This window comes from Sarcophilus harrisii, chromosome 1 (assembly GCF_902635505.1).
Source record: "Sarcophilus harrisii chromosome 1, mSarHar1.11, whole genome shotgun sequence".
Taxonomy (NCBI): domain Eukaryota; kingdom Metazoa; phylum Chordata; class Mammalia; order Dasyuromorphia; family Dasyuridae; genus Sarcophilus; species Sarcophilus harrisii.
Window position 1 is genome coordinate 690,298,870 of NC_045426.1, and position 19,024 is coordinate 690,317,893.

The 19,024-nt window shown below is 39.2% G+C and overlaps 1 protein-coding gene across 8 annotated transcripts in view; it reads left to right on the forward strand.

Moving 5' to 3' along the window:
* The window catches only part of RPH3A (rabphilin 3A), a 354,517-nt gene that overhangs the window by 298,962 nt on the left and 36,531 nt on the right, over nucleotides 1-19,024 (forward strand). For all 8 annotated transcript variants that reach the window (XM_031948624.1, XM_031948625.1, XM_031948622.1 and 5 more), the window contains 4 exons: nucleotides 1,381-1,464; nucleotides 3,304-3,384; nucleotides 4,546-4,794; nucleotides 10,328-10,407. In XM_031948624.1, coding sequence (XP_031804484.1) covers nucleotides 1,381-1,464; nucleotides 3,304-3,384; nucleotides 4,546-4,794; nucleotides 10,328-10,407 — 494 coding nt within the window. The remainder of the gene's footprint in view (nucleotides 1-1,380; nucleotides 1,465-3,303; nucleotides 3,385-4,545; nucleotides 4,795-10,327; nucleotides 10,408-19,024) is intronic.

The following is a 19,024-nucleotide window of genomic DNA, read 5'->3' on the forward strand; positions in this document are numbered from 1 at the left end:
TGCCAGGAAATCCACAAAGCACTGTTTTCCTCACCTGGAATTCCCCTGTACTGATGAAATCACAGGGCTGGACCAAAAAACAAAGTAGGCAAAATTTTATATAGACAAAGTAAAACCTCTCTGGGCTTTAGTTTACTGATCTATAAAATTTGGAGGTGACAGGATGGCCTCTGAGGTCCCTTTTGGCACTAAATCTATTATCTTTGTCATTCTTGGGCTATAGTAATACAAAGAAAATAATAGAAAGAAAGAAAAACAATACTTTCAGTGGGCTTCGATTCCATCAAGAGATTGGAATGTTGACATATATGAAATAGGGGCAGTGGACAGAGGGACAGAGACAGAAGGACAGACAGAAAGAGAGAGAAAGACAGAGGGAGAGACAGAGACAAAGAGAAAGAGAGACACAGAGAGAAAGAGACAGAGGGAGAGAGAGATAGAGACAGACAAAGAGAAAGAGAGGCAGAGAGAGAGACAGAGACAAAGAGAGAGAGAGAAAGACAAAGGGAGAGACAGAGACAGAGGGAGACAGAGAGACAGAGACAACGAGAGAGAGAGAGAGAGAGAGAGAGAGAGAGCCCTTGTATAAAGGGCGTAAAAAGAGTATCCGTAAGGAAGGCACTTGAACTAAGTTTTGAAGATACCTAAGTTGGGGGATACAAAGGAGAGGACATGGATCCTGCTTAGTCATGGGGAGTAGACTGTGCAAAGACATGTAAATGAGAGATGGAACACTGTGTTTAGGGAACAACATATCAGTTTAGCTGGGATATAGTTTAACGAAGAGCAATGATAAAATGACATGTCTGGAAAAGGGATGATGGAGCCAGATTTGAAGGGCTTTAAATAACAGAGAATTTTGTTTTATATTAGAGGTAATCGGGAGCCATTGAATATTTTTGAGCTAAGAACTGGTATGGTCACATCAGTGTGTATATTAGAAAGATTTCTTTGGCAAGTATGCCAGTGAATCAAAGGATTTAAAAGGAGAAAAATCAATACCAGGAGTGAGAAGTGTTATTGTCTTGTTGAATTTTATTCTGGTCAGACCTCTCCAGAAATAATAATGTACCCACCGAGGAAAGCAAATATATAGGATAGAAAGGAGCCTCAGTTTCCCCTCCCCATATTATAAAGAAGTTGAACTCATATCTCTAAAATCTTTTTGAGTTTTAAAGACTTAGGATTCCCTTGTCATCGATCCTTTCAGACAGAGAAATCAGAAAAAAATGGTGATAGAAACAAACATTTTGAGTGGATAGAACATGGGAAGGGAAAACGAAAACTCCAATCCAAGACTGTCCAGCTTCTTGAGGTTTCGTGGCCTTATTGACCTGTGCTTGGAATGGTAATGATATTTTTTTCCTTCATCCCTTGCAGGCTTGAGACGGGCCAACTCAGTTCAGGCTTCCAGACCCTCCCAAGCGCCCAGCCAAAGTGCTGCAGCTCAGCTCGGTCCCCCAGGTAAGCCTCCATCTGTCCTCTATCAGATCCACCCCTTCCTCCCTTCTTCCACATATTTTTGTGATTATAGGCAGCTCCAGTGCAAGTGATGGGAAGGCACCAAAGAGCTTTGAAAGCACTGAGGGGAGGAGGGGTCTTATATGTCAAAGAGTGGATAGTACACAGGAATATGCTTGTAAATGTTTAATCGGTATCTCTTAAACTGTAAACCAACACATTTTAAAGCTTAATATGCATTAACAACCGCAGTCTAAACAATCAATAACTTAATAAATCCATGTCCTGCTTGGTGGTGATTGCTAATGTCCAAGGTATAAATGCCTCCACAGATAATTTAACCATCAGCTCTCTGGTATGAGCTGGCTCCCAATACTCCCTTAGTGCTACACGTAGGAAGTGTCTGTCCTTTCCAAAGACAACAGCTGATGAAGAGGTAATATATAGCCCAGCCCTCCGCTTGTCACTGAGGAGGTTACAGAGGAGCATCCTTGCCCTCATCTGCTTCCACTCTAGCTACAGTTAAACTTATGAAAAATGACATTTGATACTATAAGGCTTGCAAAACACTCTATAAATTTGATTTCTTTTGAGTCCTACAGAGGGACCCATGAAGCAGATCCAACAGATGTCATTATCTCCTTTTTTAAGATGAGGAAATCAAAACTTGTAACAAAAAAAAATGATTTGCCCATTGTTACAGAGCTAGCAGATATCAGAAGCAGAATTTGAATCCATGCTTCCTGAATCTAGGTCCGGGAGTTCCCCATCATGACACTTCTAAGAGGTTTGAATGATTTTGGGGAAACCTTTCTAGGTTTTTTTCTTTGTTCATAAGAAAAGAACATTGAACCTTAGGGACCATCTAGCCCAACCTGTACCTGAACGGTATTCCCTTCTCCAGTAGCCCATTCAGTCTTGGTCTGAAGACCTCCAAAGATTAGATGATCTATTTCCAAGATCCCTTCTAGCCCAGTTACCTATAATTCTGTACACAACTCTGTACACAAATATAAACAGAGAATTGAACAAGATACAGATATGGGATAAAAGCACGGTTCTGTGGGCAGAGTGCCCCATGGTGCAGTAGAAGGGGTATTAGATTAGAACGCGAGGACTCAAATTTGAATCCTGGTTTTGATATTTACTATCTGTGTGAGCTTGGACAAGTCACTTTTCTTATCTAGGCCTTAGTTTCCTCATCTGTAAAATGAGAATATTGAATTGGATGGCCACTAATATTCCTATCATCTCTAAATCTATGATTTCATAAGCTCCCTGGGGGTGAGGATCAACAAGAAATACTCCAGTAGCTCACACCAGTGATTTCATTTACTTTTCATTAAATTTTTTTAGTTTACAAAAATCTGTTTTTCTCTCCCCAGCCCTCACCCATTGAAAAAATAGAAAGAAAAACAAAACTCTTGTAACATTTACATATATATACATACACACACACATATATACATGCATACATATATACGTATACTTACACAGAGATTATCTATTATAATATATATGTAATATGTATTATTTTATAGTATATATAATATATGTATGTTTTATATACATATATAAATATATTATATATTATGTATTACAATTATAATTTATATATAAATTTATAAATATATATTATATATAATATGTTATATTATTATATATTACATATATATATAAAATCAAGTGAAAGAAAATCCTGTCATGACAGTGAGATGGCCATAAACAGCTAAAACTGTGGAGTTTCTAATGTACATGTCTTTTTGTCAAACATACAACATAGATCATATAAACATATCTGGTTTTTGTTGCTGTTGCTATAATTGTCTCACTGACTGATAGGGCCCCCAGGAGCCAGCAGACCAGGACCAGGACCAGGAGCAGGACCAGGTGCAACTGGCAGATTTCCAGATCAAAGACCAGGTAACTCTCCACAGTTTCAGTCTTCCCTATCCTTACAATTTGTTTATTTTTTTCTAGACAGAGGGTGCCTCTGTATCCTGCCTCCCTTTCTAGAATCTTGAAGTTAAGGGCTGGGAAGACCACATGTTAATTAATCCACAAGCATTTATTCAGCACCTTCTGTGTGCTAGGGATGTAAAGACTAAAATGAAACCATTTCTGCCTTCAAGGAAAGTATCATTCACAGATCAATGAATATATTGTATCATTCTTGTTTACGGAAAAATGAAAATGGAGGAGGCGAGTTTAGATTCCACTTCTGGCATCACCTTTGTGACCTTCAGCAAGTCATGTGACATTTTTAATGCATTTATTATGTGAGGTTGAATATTTTAGTTATTTGTATCTGTGGTTTAACCCCAGACAGAAATTTCCTTTTCTGCTCACTAGTCCCCTGTCTTGTCCAGTTAAAATCTAACTTTTTTGAAGAAAGGATATTTTATATTTATATTTACATATAATAATATAAATATATTTATATATAATAAAATATATAATATTTATACATAATAATATAAATATATTATAAATAATATACAAAATATTTTAATTTTATACTCATAACATGGTGTTTGGCATATAGTAAATACTTACTAAATTCTTTTTTAAAAAATCATTCATTCAGGGCAGCTAGGTGGTGCAATGGATAGAGCATCAGTCCTGAGTTCAAATGTGGTCTCAGACACTTAACACTTCCTAGCTGTGTGACTCTGGGCAAGTCACTTAACCCCAATTGCCTCAGCAAGGAAAAAAAAATCATTCATTCATCTTCCTTCCAGCCTGTAAATAATTATTAACTGCTTACTATGTTCAAGGCACTATGCAAAACATCGGGGCAAAGAGGCAAAAGACAATCCCTTCCCTTAAGGAGCTTCCTATCTAATGAGCAACAAGCAAACAAATATGTAGGAACAAGCTATGTAAAGGATAAACAGGAAATAATTAATAGAAAGAAGACACTAGAATTAAGAAGGGAAGAAGAAGGGATTTTAGTTGGGATTCAAAGGAAGGCTGTGTGAAACTGGGAATTTTGTTATAGGATTCTGTTTAAGAAATATTTGTTGAATAAGTGACTGAAATGTTTCTAAAGCCATTCACCATCCTTACTTTTTCTTCTTCCAGCTCAAGGGGATCTGGCCCAAGGGGAGCCTGGCTACCCATCAGCGGCGGCCATTCCCCGCGATGACCGAGCAGGGGACGCAGGGGGTTACCCCCCAGCTGGAGTCAAGGAAGATCGGGCAGCACGAAGATCAGGAGCCTACTCCCAGGCAGCTGCTGCCCCCCAGCCTGCTGCTGCCCCAGCCCGGCAGCAGCAGCCACCCCCGGATGAGGATGAAGAAGAGGCAAACAGCTATGATTCTGATGAAGCGAGTAGGTGACGTTTGAGCTTATCTGAGAGAGCTATTCTGGTTAACCCCAGAAGGCTGAAATAGGAGCCGTAGGTGGGAGTTATAGAGAGGAAGATTTAAGCTTTGTGAAAAGAAAAAACTTTGTAATTTTGTTCTGTTTTTGGATTGCACTGGTGCGGGGAACTCCCTCCAGTGGTGCAAATCACCACTTGTTCTGCAACTTATCTTCTCAACTGACTAGGACATTAAAGGGTTAAGTGACTTTGCCCAAAGATTTGCCCTGTCCCTTCCACCCCCAGGATGTGAGAATTGTGTCAGAGTTCTGTCTACTCCACCATACTGCCTCCTATGGATTAGACTATTCAAAAATGAAATAGGCTGTCTGGGAAGGGGCAGGTTCCCCTTTGCTGGGCATCTTCAAGGTTAGATTACCATTTGTCAGCAGTGAATTGCAGAAGGAAATTCTCGTTCCGGTAAAAGCTGAATTTAATGGCCTCTAAATTCTATTCCAACTCTGAGAAATGGTTATTCAGAGATTCTTGTTTTAGAAGGCAGAAAAGCATAATGAGAAATGTTAGATCTGGGATCAGAGGCCCTGGATTCAAATGGCAGTGCTGCTTCTTAGGAGCAGAATGACTGTTGACTGACTATTGAGTCTAGCATATTGGATAGGTTTATGAAATGGAGGGGGGCTTTGAAACTGATGGCCTGTGAAGTCCCTTCCAGCCTTATCTCTTTGATTGTATAGTCTAGAGCTGGAAGTACCTTAGATGCCATCTAGCCCCATCTTTAGTATTTGACAGATAAGGAAACTGAGGCTCAGAAAAAGAAATTCTCTGCCCCATATAGTACAGTGTAGTTTATTCAAAAGTATAAGGGAATATGAATCAGTATGTGTGAAAATGTCTAGGTTTGGGTCTATAGTTCTGAGAGAATAATACTGCATCAAATAACTCACAGCATGGGAATTTTAAGCTGAAATAAAGCATTGCTTTTTATTTATGCCAGAGAGAGAGAGAGAGAGAGAGAGAGAGAGAGAGAGGGAGGGAGGGAGGATGGATGGACGGACACTAAATAGAGGGAAGGTGGAAGGGAGAAAGACAGATTGAAGGAGACATACACACAGACCGACAGAGACAGAGACAGACACCAACAGACAGAGAGAGACAGAGTTATTCAATACAAATTGGAATTCTGGTAGAAAACAGCACAAAGCTAAAACAAATTTATACTCTTTGAAGGGAAAAAAAAACTTAGATAAGATTAATGGAGGCATATTAATAATAGTATGGTTTGCAAAAAGTGGTTTACAAATATACAAATATTATTTCATCTTACTTCTGAGTACTCTAAGAAAAGAGACAGGCAGACATGAAGACAGAAACAGAGGAAATGAGAGAGAAAAAAACAAGAGAAGTAGAAAGACGGGGAGGGAGAGAGAGAAAAAGAACTTAGATGTAGGTAAAATGGGGTAGCTAGTGGCACCATAGTTCATAGAGCAGTGGGCCTGAAATCAAAGTGACTTTTCTTCCTGAGTTCAAGTCTTTAGTTAGTTGTGTGATCCTGAGGGAGTCACGCAACACTGTTTGCCTCCGTTTTCTCATCTGTAAAATGAGCTAGTATTTCTTCCTAGAAAACCCCAAATGATCCCATTAATCCCATTTGTTGTGATTATACAACAGTAGAAAAAGGTACATTGTGTACCGCATTTTTTTTTCCAGAGACAAAGAGAACACAGGGATCCATGTGTTATATGCATGGAAGAGTACATATCTGAGCTGGTTTAGGTCTGACTTTGTGGGCCTCAGTAGGCAGCCATTTCTGGGGTGAGCTTGTGGAAGGCTTGATAAAGGCTTGCCGTGCCATCCAGGGCAGAAGTGGGGACACCATCTCTTTGAAATTATGGGAATTTCCAACCAGGGTCTGAAAAGACTCCTGCCACATTCCCAGACCTAAGTGCTTCTAATGGCTGTTAAATAAGTAATAGAGCGGGGCATGGTGCCCAGGAAGTAACTTGGCTTATCAACTGTAAATAATAGACTGGCACAAAAAATCCACTTTTGGAGATGATGAATTATTCAATTTCCCAGGGAGGTGGCTTCTCTGGGAAAACTTATTACAACCTTTAAAGAAAGCTAATTACCACATTAGGGCCACAAAGCTTGAGATGTAACCGGGAAGGAGTGTGTGAGGAGCATGGGGAGAAGTCTGAAGGGAAATTAGGAAGAATCAGAAAACCAGGTTTTAGTATTGCTTCCAGAAGAAGAAAGGGAAGAAAGAAGGAAGGAAGGAAAGAAGGAAGGAAGGAAGGGAGGGCAGAAAAAGGAAAGGAAAGGGAAAGGAAGAAGAAGGAACAAATGAATTAATGGAAAATGCAGTTTAATATCTACTATGTGTTAGCACTGTGCTAAGGTACACACAAAGACAGTCCCTGCCTTTAAGTAGTTTACATTCTTAGGGTTCTTGGGGTGTGGGGTAGGAAGTAGGTAAACAAGACATTTTGGGGAGTGGAGGCTGGAGAAGAGTTCTCTATTTAGACTGTCCCAGACAAGGTCATATTGGTTGATGATTGGTCCAGGTTGGGATTGGGAGAATAGCACAGATACTACAAGTATGAATTTGCAGATAGCCAGGTGAGATGTAAAGAAGAGTCTGGGGCTGGCTCTGTAGAGTGGATTATGTCTTTGCCCACTGATTAGGATAGCTCAACCTCACATGATGGTATTTTTATCTCTGTCTCTCTAGCACAGGGCTAGTCACACAGTAAGTGCTTAATCCACATTTGACAAATGAATGAATGATAAAGATATGAAGGCTCAAGAGGGGATTGGAAGAGAATTTTTTTTTTTTTAAGATTTTCTTGCTTTCTCCCTCAAGATTGGGGGAAAATGAGATTTTTCAATATCCCTTGTTGGATTTTCCACAACTTTCAGAAACTGAAATATATACATATTCTGAGAATTTCTAGCTGCATGTAGGATTTCTTTATTGTAGTTATATGGCAGTGGTTCTCAAACTTTTGTTTTTAGTATCTTTATCTTATTAAAAATTATTGAGGATCTCTCCAAGGAGTTTTTATTTATCCGGATTATATTTATTTACCATATTGGAAATAAAAACTATCTTTGAATTTATAGACCCTCTAAAAGGGTTTCAGAGATCCCCAGGATTCTCTAGACCATACTTTGAGAACCACTGTTATATGGTATAGGAGACAGCATGCTGAATTCTGAATCAGAAGTCCATATTTGGATTCCCCCTCCAATACTAGCTGTGTGACTGTGGACAGTCATTTAAGGTCTCTGAGTTTCAAGTTCCTCATTGGTGTATAAGGTATGTCCTACCCATATAAAACATGAATATCCACATGAATTGGCTAAATGGAGCTAGTGGGAGATACTCCTGGCTTCTTGTCCACCTTTCTCCAAGGGAAACTCAGATTCCAGCCTTTATGGGAACAGGAGAAGAGACCATGAGCTTGGCCTTTGGCTTCTCTTTTCTGAAAGAGGAGTCCTGAGTTAAGATTATATCTTTCTATCCTTGTAAATATCACTGGGTTAAGCACACGATTGGTTCAGGAACAAAAGTCACTGGTGCCATGGTCACTATTCATTAAAGGAGGAAGGTTCCCCCAGGCTTACATGTACTAACATATCCCCTGCTTACCAGACACTAGTTAAATATAAGACCATTCCAAATAGTAAATAGTTTTCTTTTTCAGTCTTATCTAAGCTGAATTCAAATGTAGTCCCTAGCACTTACTATGTGATATGGGCAAATCACTTAATTCCTCTCTCTTCATTAGATTATAAGTTCTTTAAATCGAAGACTGTCGGACCTCTTTTTGTATCCCCATGGTTAGCATAGTGCCTGGCAAAAATAGGTGATTAATAACTTTATTAATTGGTTGATGGTCTCAGTTTATAAAATCATTAAAATTGGATAACAATAGCATCCACTTATCAGGGTGGTTGTGAGGATGAAATGAGATAATATTTATAAAGTATTATGCAAATGTTAGGTTCTTGTGGGGAAAATCGGAGCACATCTAGGAAAATAATGGGACAGGAATAACACTTTGGTTCAGAAAGTTCCTGGGATTCTAGAGTGGGCTATCTAGAGTGTAGATTGACCTGTCCCATCCAGGAACAGCAGAAAAGTTGATTTAATCACGGCTTGTAGTTCCAGAACTGAAAGGCTGTGAAGAAGTTGGCCTGAGGGAAAGAAGTGAAATGAAGCATTTTGGGACAGTCCTGAAATAATATTCCCAACAGGCAGTCACCAGTTGGGACCCAGAGTGGAAGTGCTTGATTTTTTTCTCTGTAACTGTAATTCCTAGGACAGTGAATGTTTGGTGGGTCTATGGTTCAAAGTGCCATAGAAAGGCCAACAGGTATGTGGCAAAATGGCAAAATCCTCTGTATCACTACTAGAGGAAAAGAAAGACAGTAAAAAACATTCCATGAGCTAGAGTTAAGTGTGGTTTTGTGGAAGAAGGTGAATCTTGAGCTGGGTCTTAATCATTGTTACAATTTTACAGTCTGCAGAGCACTTTACTATCTGTTTGAGCCTCAGAATTCAGGAGATTATATAGGATAGAGACTCCAGAAACTTTGGAGAAGGAAAGGGAGCTCCCCAAGATTTCATAGCTAGAACCAGAAAACTGGATTTGGCAGCAGGAAGATCTGAGTTCAGTTCCTGCCTCTAGCTCTTACCATGAGTAACTTCTATCTCTAAGTCTCAGTTTCTATATCTGCAAAATGGGAATAATGGCATCTGGGTGGATAGAGTGCTTGGCCTAGAGTGAGGTAAAGTTATCTTCCTGAAATCAGGTTCCAGATACTTACTGGTATGTGAACCTTACCAAGTCACTTACCTCTGTTTGCCTCAGTTTCCTTATCTATAAAATGACCTGGAGGCAGAAATAGCAAAGCGATCCATTATCTCTGCCAAGATAACCTCATGAAGAATCAGTCAAATTACTGAACACCACAAGATGATGTAAACCTTAAAGTGCTATATAAATGTCAATCATTATTTCCACACTGCTTTTCTTGAAGAAAGGACAAACTATGACTATGTTTTTAATAGGTTAAATATGTATAGCACCTATTACACTGCTTGGAACATAGTAGGTGCTTTATAGATAGCTAATGATTAATCAATATGGGGCATGAACAAGTAGCTGTGGTAGAATTTAAAGATGACCTTGGCAGACATCCAGTTCATAAGTAAACTGAGGCTCAGAGAGTCACATAGATATTAAGTAGCTGAGCTGGGATTCAAACCTTGAACATTATTCTTCAAATCTAGCACTCTTGACTTCTGCCCAGCCTCACAGCCTCGCCCAAACAAATGCGATTCACATGAAAACCTCAGGTCCTTTTCCTTCTTCCTTATGCCCAGTACGATGAAGACTGTTTACAAATGTGTTAACATGTGTCTGTGATCTAGAATGTCAGAAGGGAATTAGTACTTGGATGGGTGTGGCTCATTTTTTTCTCCCTAGGTGGTTGTTTCTCTTCTTCTGATTCTTATCTCTTCTTCCCCATCAGCTACCCTGGGAGCTTTGGAGTTTAGTCTTCTTTATGATCAAAACAACAGCTCCCTGCAATGCACCATTATCAAGGCCAAGGTAAGCCCCTTCCCCTACCTCACTGAACTCCTAGGTGGTACTGGGTAGGCAGAGGTCTATAGTTACAGCGATTTTTGTTTCTCTTCCTTTTCATCATATAACTTGTATTCAATTTATATTTCCTTTTTATATAGTTTGTTTCCATTTCAACATAGATATATTGTTTCCTCTGATAGAATGTAAGCTCATGGAATCATGAAAGCAGATGATCTGAGAACTAGAAGGGAGCTCAGTAGTCATTTGACCTAAACTATGCACAAAGAGAACCCTCGGGGGCAGGGGTAGGAACTATTTAGTTTTTGTCTTTATAGCCTCAGCACTTAGCTCAGTGCCTCTGCACAGTGCTGGCGCTGAATCAATATTTATTGATCAATTAATTGATAGTGTTTTGATATTGAATGAATCTATGATTTCATTCACTTGAAATTCCCCTGAAGGAAATAAATTGCTACCTATAGGTAAGTATGTAAAGCACTTGGCAATTTTCAATGTGATATAGAAAAGCTAGTTCTCTTCCTTTTCCTTCTCCCTTTCCCACTTCTTTCTTTTGTAATTATTTTTATCTTTATTAGCACTATCATCAATTCATGTCTTCCCATCTTGTGATTCTTCACCATATGCTTACATTGATTCTTTGTAGTAGAATCCACCCAGAATGACAAAAAGCTTCCTCTGAGCTCTTTAATAACCATATGGCTTAAAAGCCCTTGAAGATACCCAATAAAGGCTGCTAAGTTGAATTTAATCAATGTTTGGAATGCTTAGTTTCCTAAAAATTAAAGCATTGGGTCAACCAGAGGACAATGGAGAAACCCATAATGGACAGGAATAAACTGTGGCCTACTTCTTGTTGTTCAGTCATTATTTTCCCCAGTCATGATCCTACTGGGGGTTTTCTTGGCAAAGATACTGCATTGGTTTGCCACTTCCTTCTCTAGCTTATTTTTACAGATGAGGAAACTGAGGTAAACAGGGTTAAATGGCTTGCCAGGATCACACAACTAGTATGTGTCTAAGATTGGACAGTATATTAGATGGCTCCTCAGTGGAAGGTAGAACATGGGAAGACCTTGACAAGAGGGGCCCAGAATAAGAAGGTGTGGATGGGATATGACCTGCATATCCCATCAAAATACCAGTCTTAACATATACCTATTGCAGGATTAAATGTCAATAATAGATTCAGAAGGCATTCAGATCCAAACCCTTAAAATTTTAATGGAAAACATGGCTTATTATCCCAAGGTAGATACAAAAAAGAACACTTACTGATCAGAAGGAAGAATATTGATAAATGTACTTGAAATACATAATATGCATGGTAAAAATTTGCAGATATATTTTTGTAGCAACCACCCTCACTTCACAAAGGGGCAGGTATATGTCACTGGATTTGTCAAATAGTCGGTCAACAAGCATTTATTAAGCACTTATTATGTGCCAGGCACTGTATTTTGCACTGGGAATACAAAGAAAGACAGCAGACAATTCCCCATTAAGGAACTCACAATATAATGTAACTGAAAATGGTTTACTGAAAACAGAGCTTATGAAACAACTAAGATTCAAGAATAGAATCAAAAGGCCCTCTATGAGCAACAGTCCTATGAGCTTAATCAACTATAACTATATCAAGTACTTTACACTAATTAATTATTAGCAATGTAGCATCAAACAGTTATTTGCATTTATTTACAGAAATATAAAGATTTATATATTTATAAATATAAAAGATTTATATATTTGTAAAAGTGAATCAAGATCAGATCACTGCCACAAGAAATTACAAAAAGGTTTTCTTTTAAAAGCCTCAATTTATTGACCTATGAAGATCATGCAATGAAATGGTGACAAGTGTGTCCATATCCCAACAGATTGCAAAAAAACCAAAAAATCAGCATTTACTAGAATTCTGTACCAGAAATGCACAAAACTAAAATGAGGAAGACAAATACCCAGATATCCTTGATAAGTCAACAATTAAACTATATGGGGACTTGAAGATCTTTACAGACAGAAATGTTGCTCACAACCACCTGGACATGATATTGATCCATGAACTTTTAAGAAGCTGACACTGGTGATAACAGAATGTGGGACCTGGAGTCAGAAAGACATGGATTTAAATCCAGCCTCAGACATTTACTAGCAAGTCATTTAATCCTTTTTACCTTAATTTCTTCATCTGTAAAATGAGCTGAGAAAAAAATGGCAAACCATTCAGTTATCTATGCCAAGAAAATCCCAAATGGGGTTATAAAGAGTCAGATACAACATAACAATATTTTTATTAGATATCACCATGTTCATAATCATCAGACTCTATAGAATGAAAAGCTTCTAAGTGCTACAGTGGATACAGTAGTGGAATTGGAGTCAAGAAGATCTGAATTCAAATCCTCCCTTAGACATTTACTCTTGTGACCTACTTTGAAGTTTAATAATCTACATTATTCAATTTTCTCCATCACTTTCTTATGTTTAGGCAATCAAAAATATAATAAATCAAGCCCTGATTTGAAGTGTTTGCTGATTTCTGAGTGTAAAAACTCACACTGAAAATGTAACTGCTCTCACAGACCAACACATATTGATTCCTATTGATTGTAATTGGAAGGAAGCTTTTCCTGAAATTAGTCCTAAATCAGTCTTGGCAATTTCCACATCCTGTTTCTAGTCCTGCCCTCTAAGGGACAAACAGAAAAAGTTTAATCTTTCTTCCCTTTGGCAGTCCTTCAAATACTTGAAGACAACTAGTATGTCTTTAAGGTTTCTTTCTCCAGGTTAAACATCCTTTTTTTCTTATATCAGTCCCTTATACCTTGCACTGAAGACCCTTTGCCATTCTGGCTACTTTCCTCTGGATGTCAAATACTTTTAAAAAAAAATCAATAAAAGATAAATATAGCAAAAGCTTTCCTAGAGACAACTTAATGATATACTAATAGATCACTGGACTTTGGATCTGAATTCAAATCCTGCCTCAGATGTTGACTAGCAGTGTGATCCTTTTATTTAAATGCTATCTGAACCACTTTCCTCACATGTAAAATGAGATTAACAATAGTACCGCCCTACCAGGGTTTTTGTGAGAATCCAGCGGGGTATGATGTATAAATATATATGTTTTGAAAACTTTAAGGTGATATGTAAGTGCTGATTATTGTAACTGTTAACCAATAGAATCATGACTGCTGTATTCATGGCTCATGTAAGAAAATGCTGGGCAGTTTCTAAAGGTCTTTCTTCACAATAAGAGGTAGGCAGAGCGGGTGATATTATCAACATTTTATAGCTAAGGAAACTGAGGCTTAAAGAACTCTATAGAGTCATGACTGCTGTGTTCAGAGCTCACGTAAGAAAATGCTGGGCACAGCAAAAGAACTCTGGGAGATGACTAAAAACCATTACATTGAATTCCCAATCCCTATATTTTTGCCCACCTGCATTTTGGATTTCCTTCACAGGCTAATTGTACAATATTTCAGAGTCTGATTCTTTTTGTACAGCAAAATAACAGTTTGGTCATGTAAAAAAAAAAGAAAATGCTGGGCAGTTTCTAAAGGTTTTTCTTCACAATAACACAATGAGGTAGGCAGAGTGGGTGATATTATCAACATTTTACAACTAAGGAAACTGAGGCTTAAAGAAGTCTACAGAATCATGACTGCTGTGTTCAGAGTTCACATAAGAAAATGCTGGGCAGTTTCTAAAGGTCTTTCTTCACAATAACACAATGAGGTAGGTAGAGTGGGTGATATTATCAACATTTTACAGCTAAGGAAACTGAGGCTTAAAATGGTCTTTCAGTTTGTTCATTCTCACATGATCAGTTAACTGCAGATGTGGCTAGAAGCCAGTTCTTCCGACTCCCACCTAGCTCGTTGCTCTTCCCTGTATGACACACCGTCTCCCTCATTAACTTTCTCTAGAGGAAGTGATGGGTCTGCAGCTTATAGACAGGGGTTAATAGGCAGCTGGCCCTGTTATCTCCCCTTTCATTTCCCACCTGAAGGCAGCTTGGTGACATGATGGGGATTTGACGGCCCAGGCAGTGAATGACCAAATTGAATTACTTTGTGGGAGTATTTCTCCAGGGGATGTGCCTAGAGAAAGAGATGCTGGGCTGCTCAGTGTCAGAGCTGGTAGGCTTAACTTAGCCTGGGCCACCCCCGGCATGAGCCCAGGGGACCTGAAGCAAGTGATATCCAGCTCAGCAAGCTGGGCTCTGATCAGACCTTTGGAAAAGAGTTTAGCAGAGACTTGGCATGGCTGTAATTAGCCTCCCTACATCCGGATGATGGATTTGCTACAGTTATTTCTCCGTGGTGTCAGCCTGGGAGCCGGAGCTGCTGATTGAACCTGCCAGCCTCTGAGCTGGTTATATCTCCCTGGGCACCAATGACAGTTGGGGTAATTAACTTGGACTCCTGAGAGGTCAGGAAGGTTAAGAGCCATGGGAATGGGGCTCTGCCCTCCCCATTGGTCTCCCCAAGAGACCCATGGTTCAGACCTCTTCTTGATCACATCTAGACAGCTCTCAGTTTTCACTAGAGAAGGGTGCTAACAGATTGGTTGGGCTTTCTTTTCTGGTCTGAGCCAGCCACTTTTCTGTTTGTCACCTTGAGATGTCCTTGGGTTGTTAGTAGCTTTCCAGTATGGTTAAGATGAACATCTAGCCTTTACTTCTCTGTGTATGGCATCTGTTTGCAGCTGAGGTTCAATTTGATAAACATTTATTAAGTACCTTCTATGTACCAGGTATTGTGATAAGTTCTAAGAATATAAAAAGAGCATATAATATAAAATATAGTATAGTATATAATATATAAATATAAAAGTCCCTATCCGCAAGGAGCTTACAATCTAGTGGGGAAGACAGTGTGAGCAAATATATATATGTAGTTATATATAGGATAAATATGAAATAATTATGAGAGAGAAGGCACTTGATTAAAAGATACTTTATAAATGCTTATTGGTTGGCTGACAACTCTTTTGAGACTCAGTTTCTTCATCCATAAAATGAGAGGGGTAGACTAGATTATGGCCTTTGGAGTTTCTTCAGGTTCTAGATCGATGAACCTATTATCCTATTAGTTTCTCACAGTAACATGATAAGGTTCTTCCAAGCTCTAGATTAATGAGCCCATTATCCTATAAGCCTCTTGCAGTAGCATGATAGGGTTCCTTCAAGCTCCAGATCGATGAGTCTATTATCCTAAGAGCCTCTCACAATAGCAGAATGTTTTCAATCCTGTGAAATTATATCAAGGCCTCTTTCTCCTCTGCTTCATTTTGATTTGATCCAATAATTCAACATTGGTTAAGCAGCCAGCGTTTGCTGAGTCCACTGAGTTCATCCCTGGGTACACAAATTAAAAAGCGAATCCTTCCTTGCCCTCAAGAGTTTGTGTTCTAATGAGGAGAGAAAGCAAAAATACAGATGAGTATAATCTGGCAGGGAAGATTGCATCCGGCAATGTGGAGGATGGAAAATAAAATTGAGTGGACAGGAGGACTAGTAGTGGTGATATTCTCAGCTCCTCCCTAATGGAAGGGTTTTTTCTCCAGTTAATATCCCTCCACCAGGATCTTTAGGGCTTGTATTTTCCATTTAAATAAGCCTCTGGATGAAACCAAGGGAAAGGTGAGGAGAGAGAATAAAATGAATAGTCTTTTTCTTGCTGTTAGGAATATATAAATCAATAAAATTTCTTTTGTTCGTCTTGAGCCCTTAGCTGGTGTTCTCAGCAATTGTATTTTTATGTAAAAAATATTTTGGTATAAACTCTTTGATACACATCACTATCCATTGTGCTCCTCGGCCTTATTTAATCCCCAAGGAGACACACATTCACACACACACACACACACACACACACACAGTCATTAAAATGAATCACTATGAAATAATACAGCTAGATAGACAGAACCTTTATTAAGCCCATACTATATACCATATACTGGGTCAAGTGCTGAAAAGACAAATACAAATAAGATATTTTAATGAGGGAAGACCACACAAAGGGGAGCTGGAGGTGGGATGGTTTGCATTATATTGTGAGACCCCTGGACAGTAGTGTGAAAGTCATGTTCCAGGGAAAAATTAGACTAAAGCTTACTTATCAGAACCTGGCATCCTAAGAGTAGAGTCCAAGGCTCCATCTGGGGAGGGCGGTAGGTAAGAATGAGGGAAAGATTGCAAACAGTGTGGTGTGGAGGTGGCTGGGAAACCAATTTAGAGAAACTGGTTTCTTTAAGTTTAAAAAAAGTAAAAACAGAAAGGAAAACAAATAAGGATTTGGAGATGCTGTATGTGCTCTCTTAGAAAAGCATCAGTCAACATGAAACAAACAATACAAAAGTACCAATTGCTTCCAGTTTGTTTCTCAGTCACAAGGATGGCTCTGGCCATTTGGCGTGTTTCAGAGTTCATTTACCATCTTTTCCCTTTTATCTCCGCGTTCTCTCTCCTGCCAGGTTTCTTATTGGTCACCAGCAGTGACAGCGGCATATGGAGCATGTCTCCCTTTCACATTTCTCATTCTTCTTTACTTTGTGGAGTCCCCCATCTTTTCCCCTTTCCCCTACTTTGAAAATTGGGGAAGGACCAAGTCCTACTGGGGCTCAGAAAATGGACGCTGGACATTGGTTTCTAATATCCTACTGCAGTAATGTAGGGCGGGAAGTTCAAGGAATAAAGGAGAGACATGAGCATTGTTTTCTTGGAATATTTAAGGAGAGAAAGAGCATGGATATTTCGGGATGTGTTGAGACTTCCTGGAGGAAGTAATACTTGAGCAGAGCCTTGAAGGAAGAAAAGACTTCTAAAAAGCAGAGAAGAGGAAGGAGTGAATTTTAGGTGAGCAGAAACTGTCTTGAGAATGTGTGGAGATGGCAAATAACAGGAACAATTTCAAGAATATTCAATGATCTAATTCAGCTGGACTTGAGGGCATGAAGGGGATTAATGTGAAATAAGGTTTGAGAAGTAGTTTAGAATCAGACTATGGAGGGAAACAAATGCCAAGTTTATAAGTTCTTATTTTATTGTAGAGGCAAGTGGGAGCAACTGGAGGTTTGTGAGCTGAATAGTGATTTGGTTGGACCTGGGACTTTGGAAGATAATTTTGATACCCCTGATATGGAGGACAGAGGGGAGATGACAAAGGCTCTCCTATAAGAAAGTGGTATTGGAGATGCGTGTTGAAGGGAAATAGGATCAGGAGGAAGATACCTGCAACAACTATGGTGCTAGAGTGGAGTAATGCTGATACAGGGGTGGGGCCTTCTATGGCTGAAGGTAGTCATGGATGCAGGCCAAATTGAGCTGACTTTCTGGTTGTGGCAATGATCAGTCCTAGTAGTGCTACGATATTGATGTTTGTTATGAAGATGTGTTGGATGTCTCAGGAGTTATTGTTAAGAAATTGTGAAAAGAACACTTTCCAGGCCTGGAACCAAACATGGAGGCAGGGGATGTCATATCTCATGTGAGATATAGCAGGAAAGTCATAGAATGAGGGGAAGTAAGGTAAATAAGTACTTCTTGGAATAGTGCAGACAAGAGGTAATGGAGAATCAATTAGAGTGGTGATTATATGAATGAAAGGAGAAATAATAGAAATATTGTAGAAATCTCTGGGTAAGGGGGCCCTGTATTGCTAGATTCCATTACAGCTCTTTACAGAACTCCATCCCTCCATCACCCTCTGCTCCTCAGAGTGAAAGACTTCCTTGAAAGATCTATATCTCTGATATCTCTGCCTCCCTGTCATGGAATCCCCAAGAGCTATGCTGCATGAAGGATGGGAAAAGAGGGAGCTGCCCTTACCCCACCTTTCCCATCTGCTGCCTATTTCCCCTTTGGACTCAGCAAAGCTGAGTTTGTATTCTGGTTCAGCCCCTAACTCACTGTGTGATCTCAAGAAAACCCTTTTCCCTCTATGGATCCCACTTTTGCCATCCCCCTCTTGGAGATAACAGCACCTCCCCTGCTTCCCATACATGCACAATTGGTAGGCAACTAAATGGATGCAAATATATTTTGAGAAATTAAGTGTCAGGAAGGATTACTAAATAAATTATATGTGAAGGCTTGGTGTGTTCCTATGTCATACTGAAGCTCCTGACTCTTTTGGTGTCTGTTATGACTTATTCCTTTCATTTTAAGGTCTTTCTGTTGCTTCTCATGGGGGATGCCCCTTCTCTTTCCCCATGCTTTCATACAGTTGGTTCCATCATACCTAGAAAGCACTCCTTCCTCTGCCCTTCAGAACTAGTTCTTGTTTTCTTCAAAGTTCAATGTGAGCACCACCTTCTATACCTTTTCTGATCCTCCAGCTGCTAGTGCCTTACCCATCACTACCACTACCACCATTATCACCTCCATCACTATCATCATCATCAAGCATGAGTTAACATCTGTATAGCACTATCTATAAGTTACTGTTAAACTCTTTAGAATTATTACCTCATTTGATCCTCACAACAACCCTGATAGGCTGGTGTTACTGTTATTCCCATTTTACAGATGCTATTGTTTACAGGTGCTATTGTTATTCCCATTTTACAGATGCTGTTGTTTACAGGTGCTATTGTTATTCCCATTTTA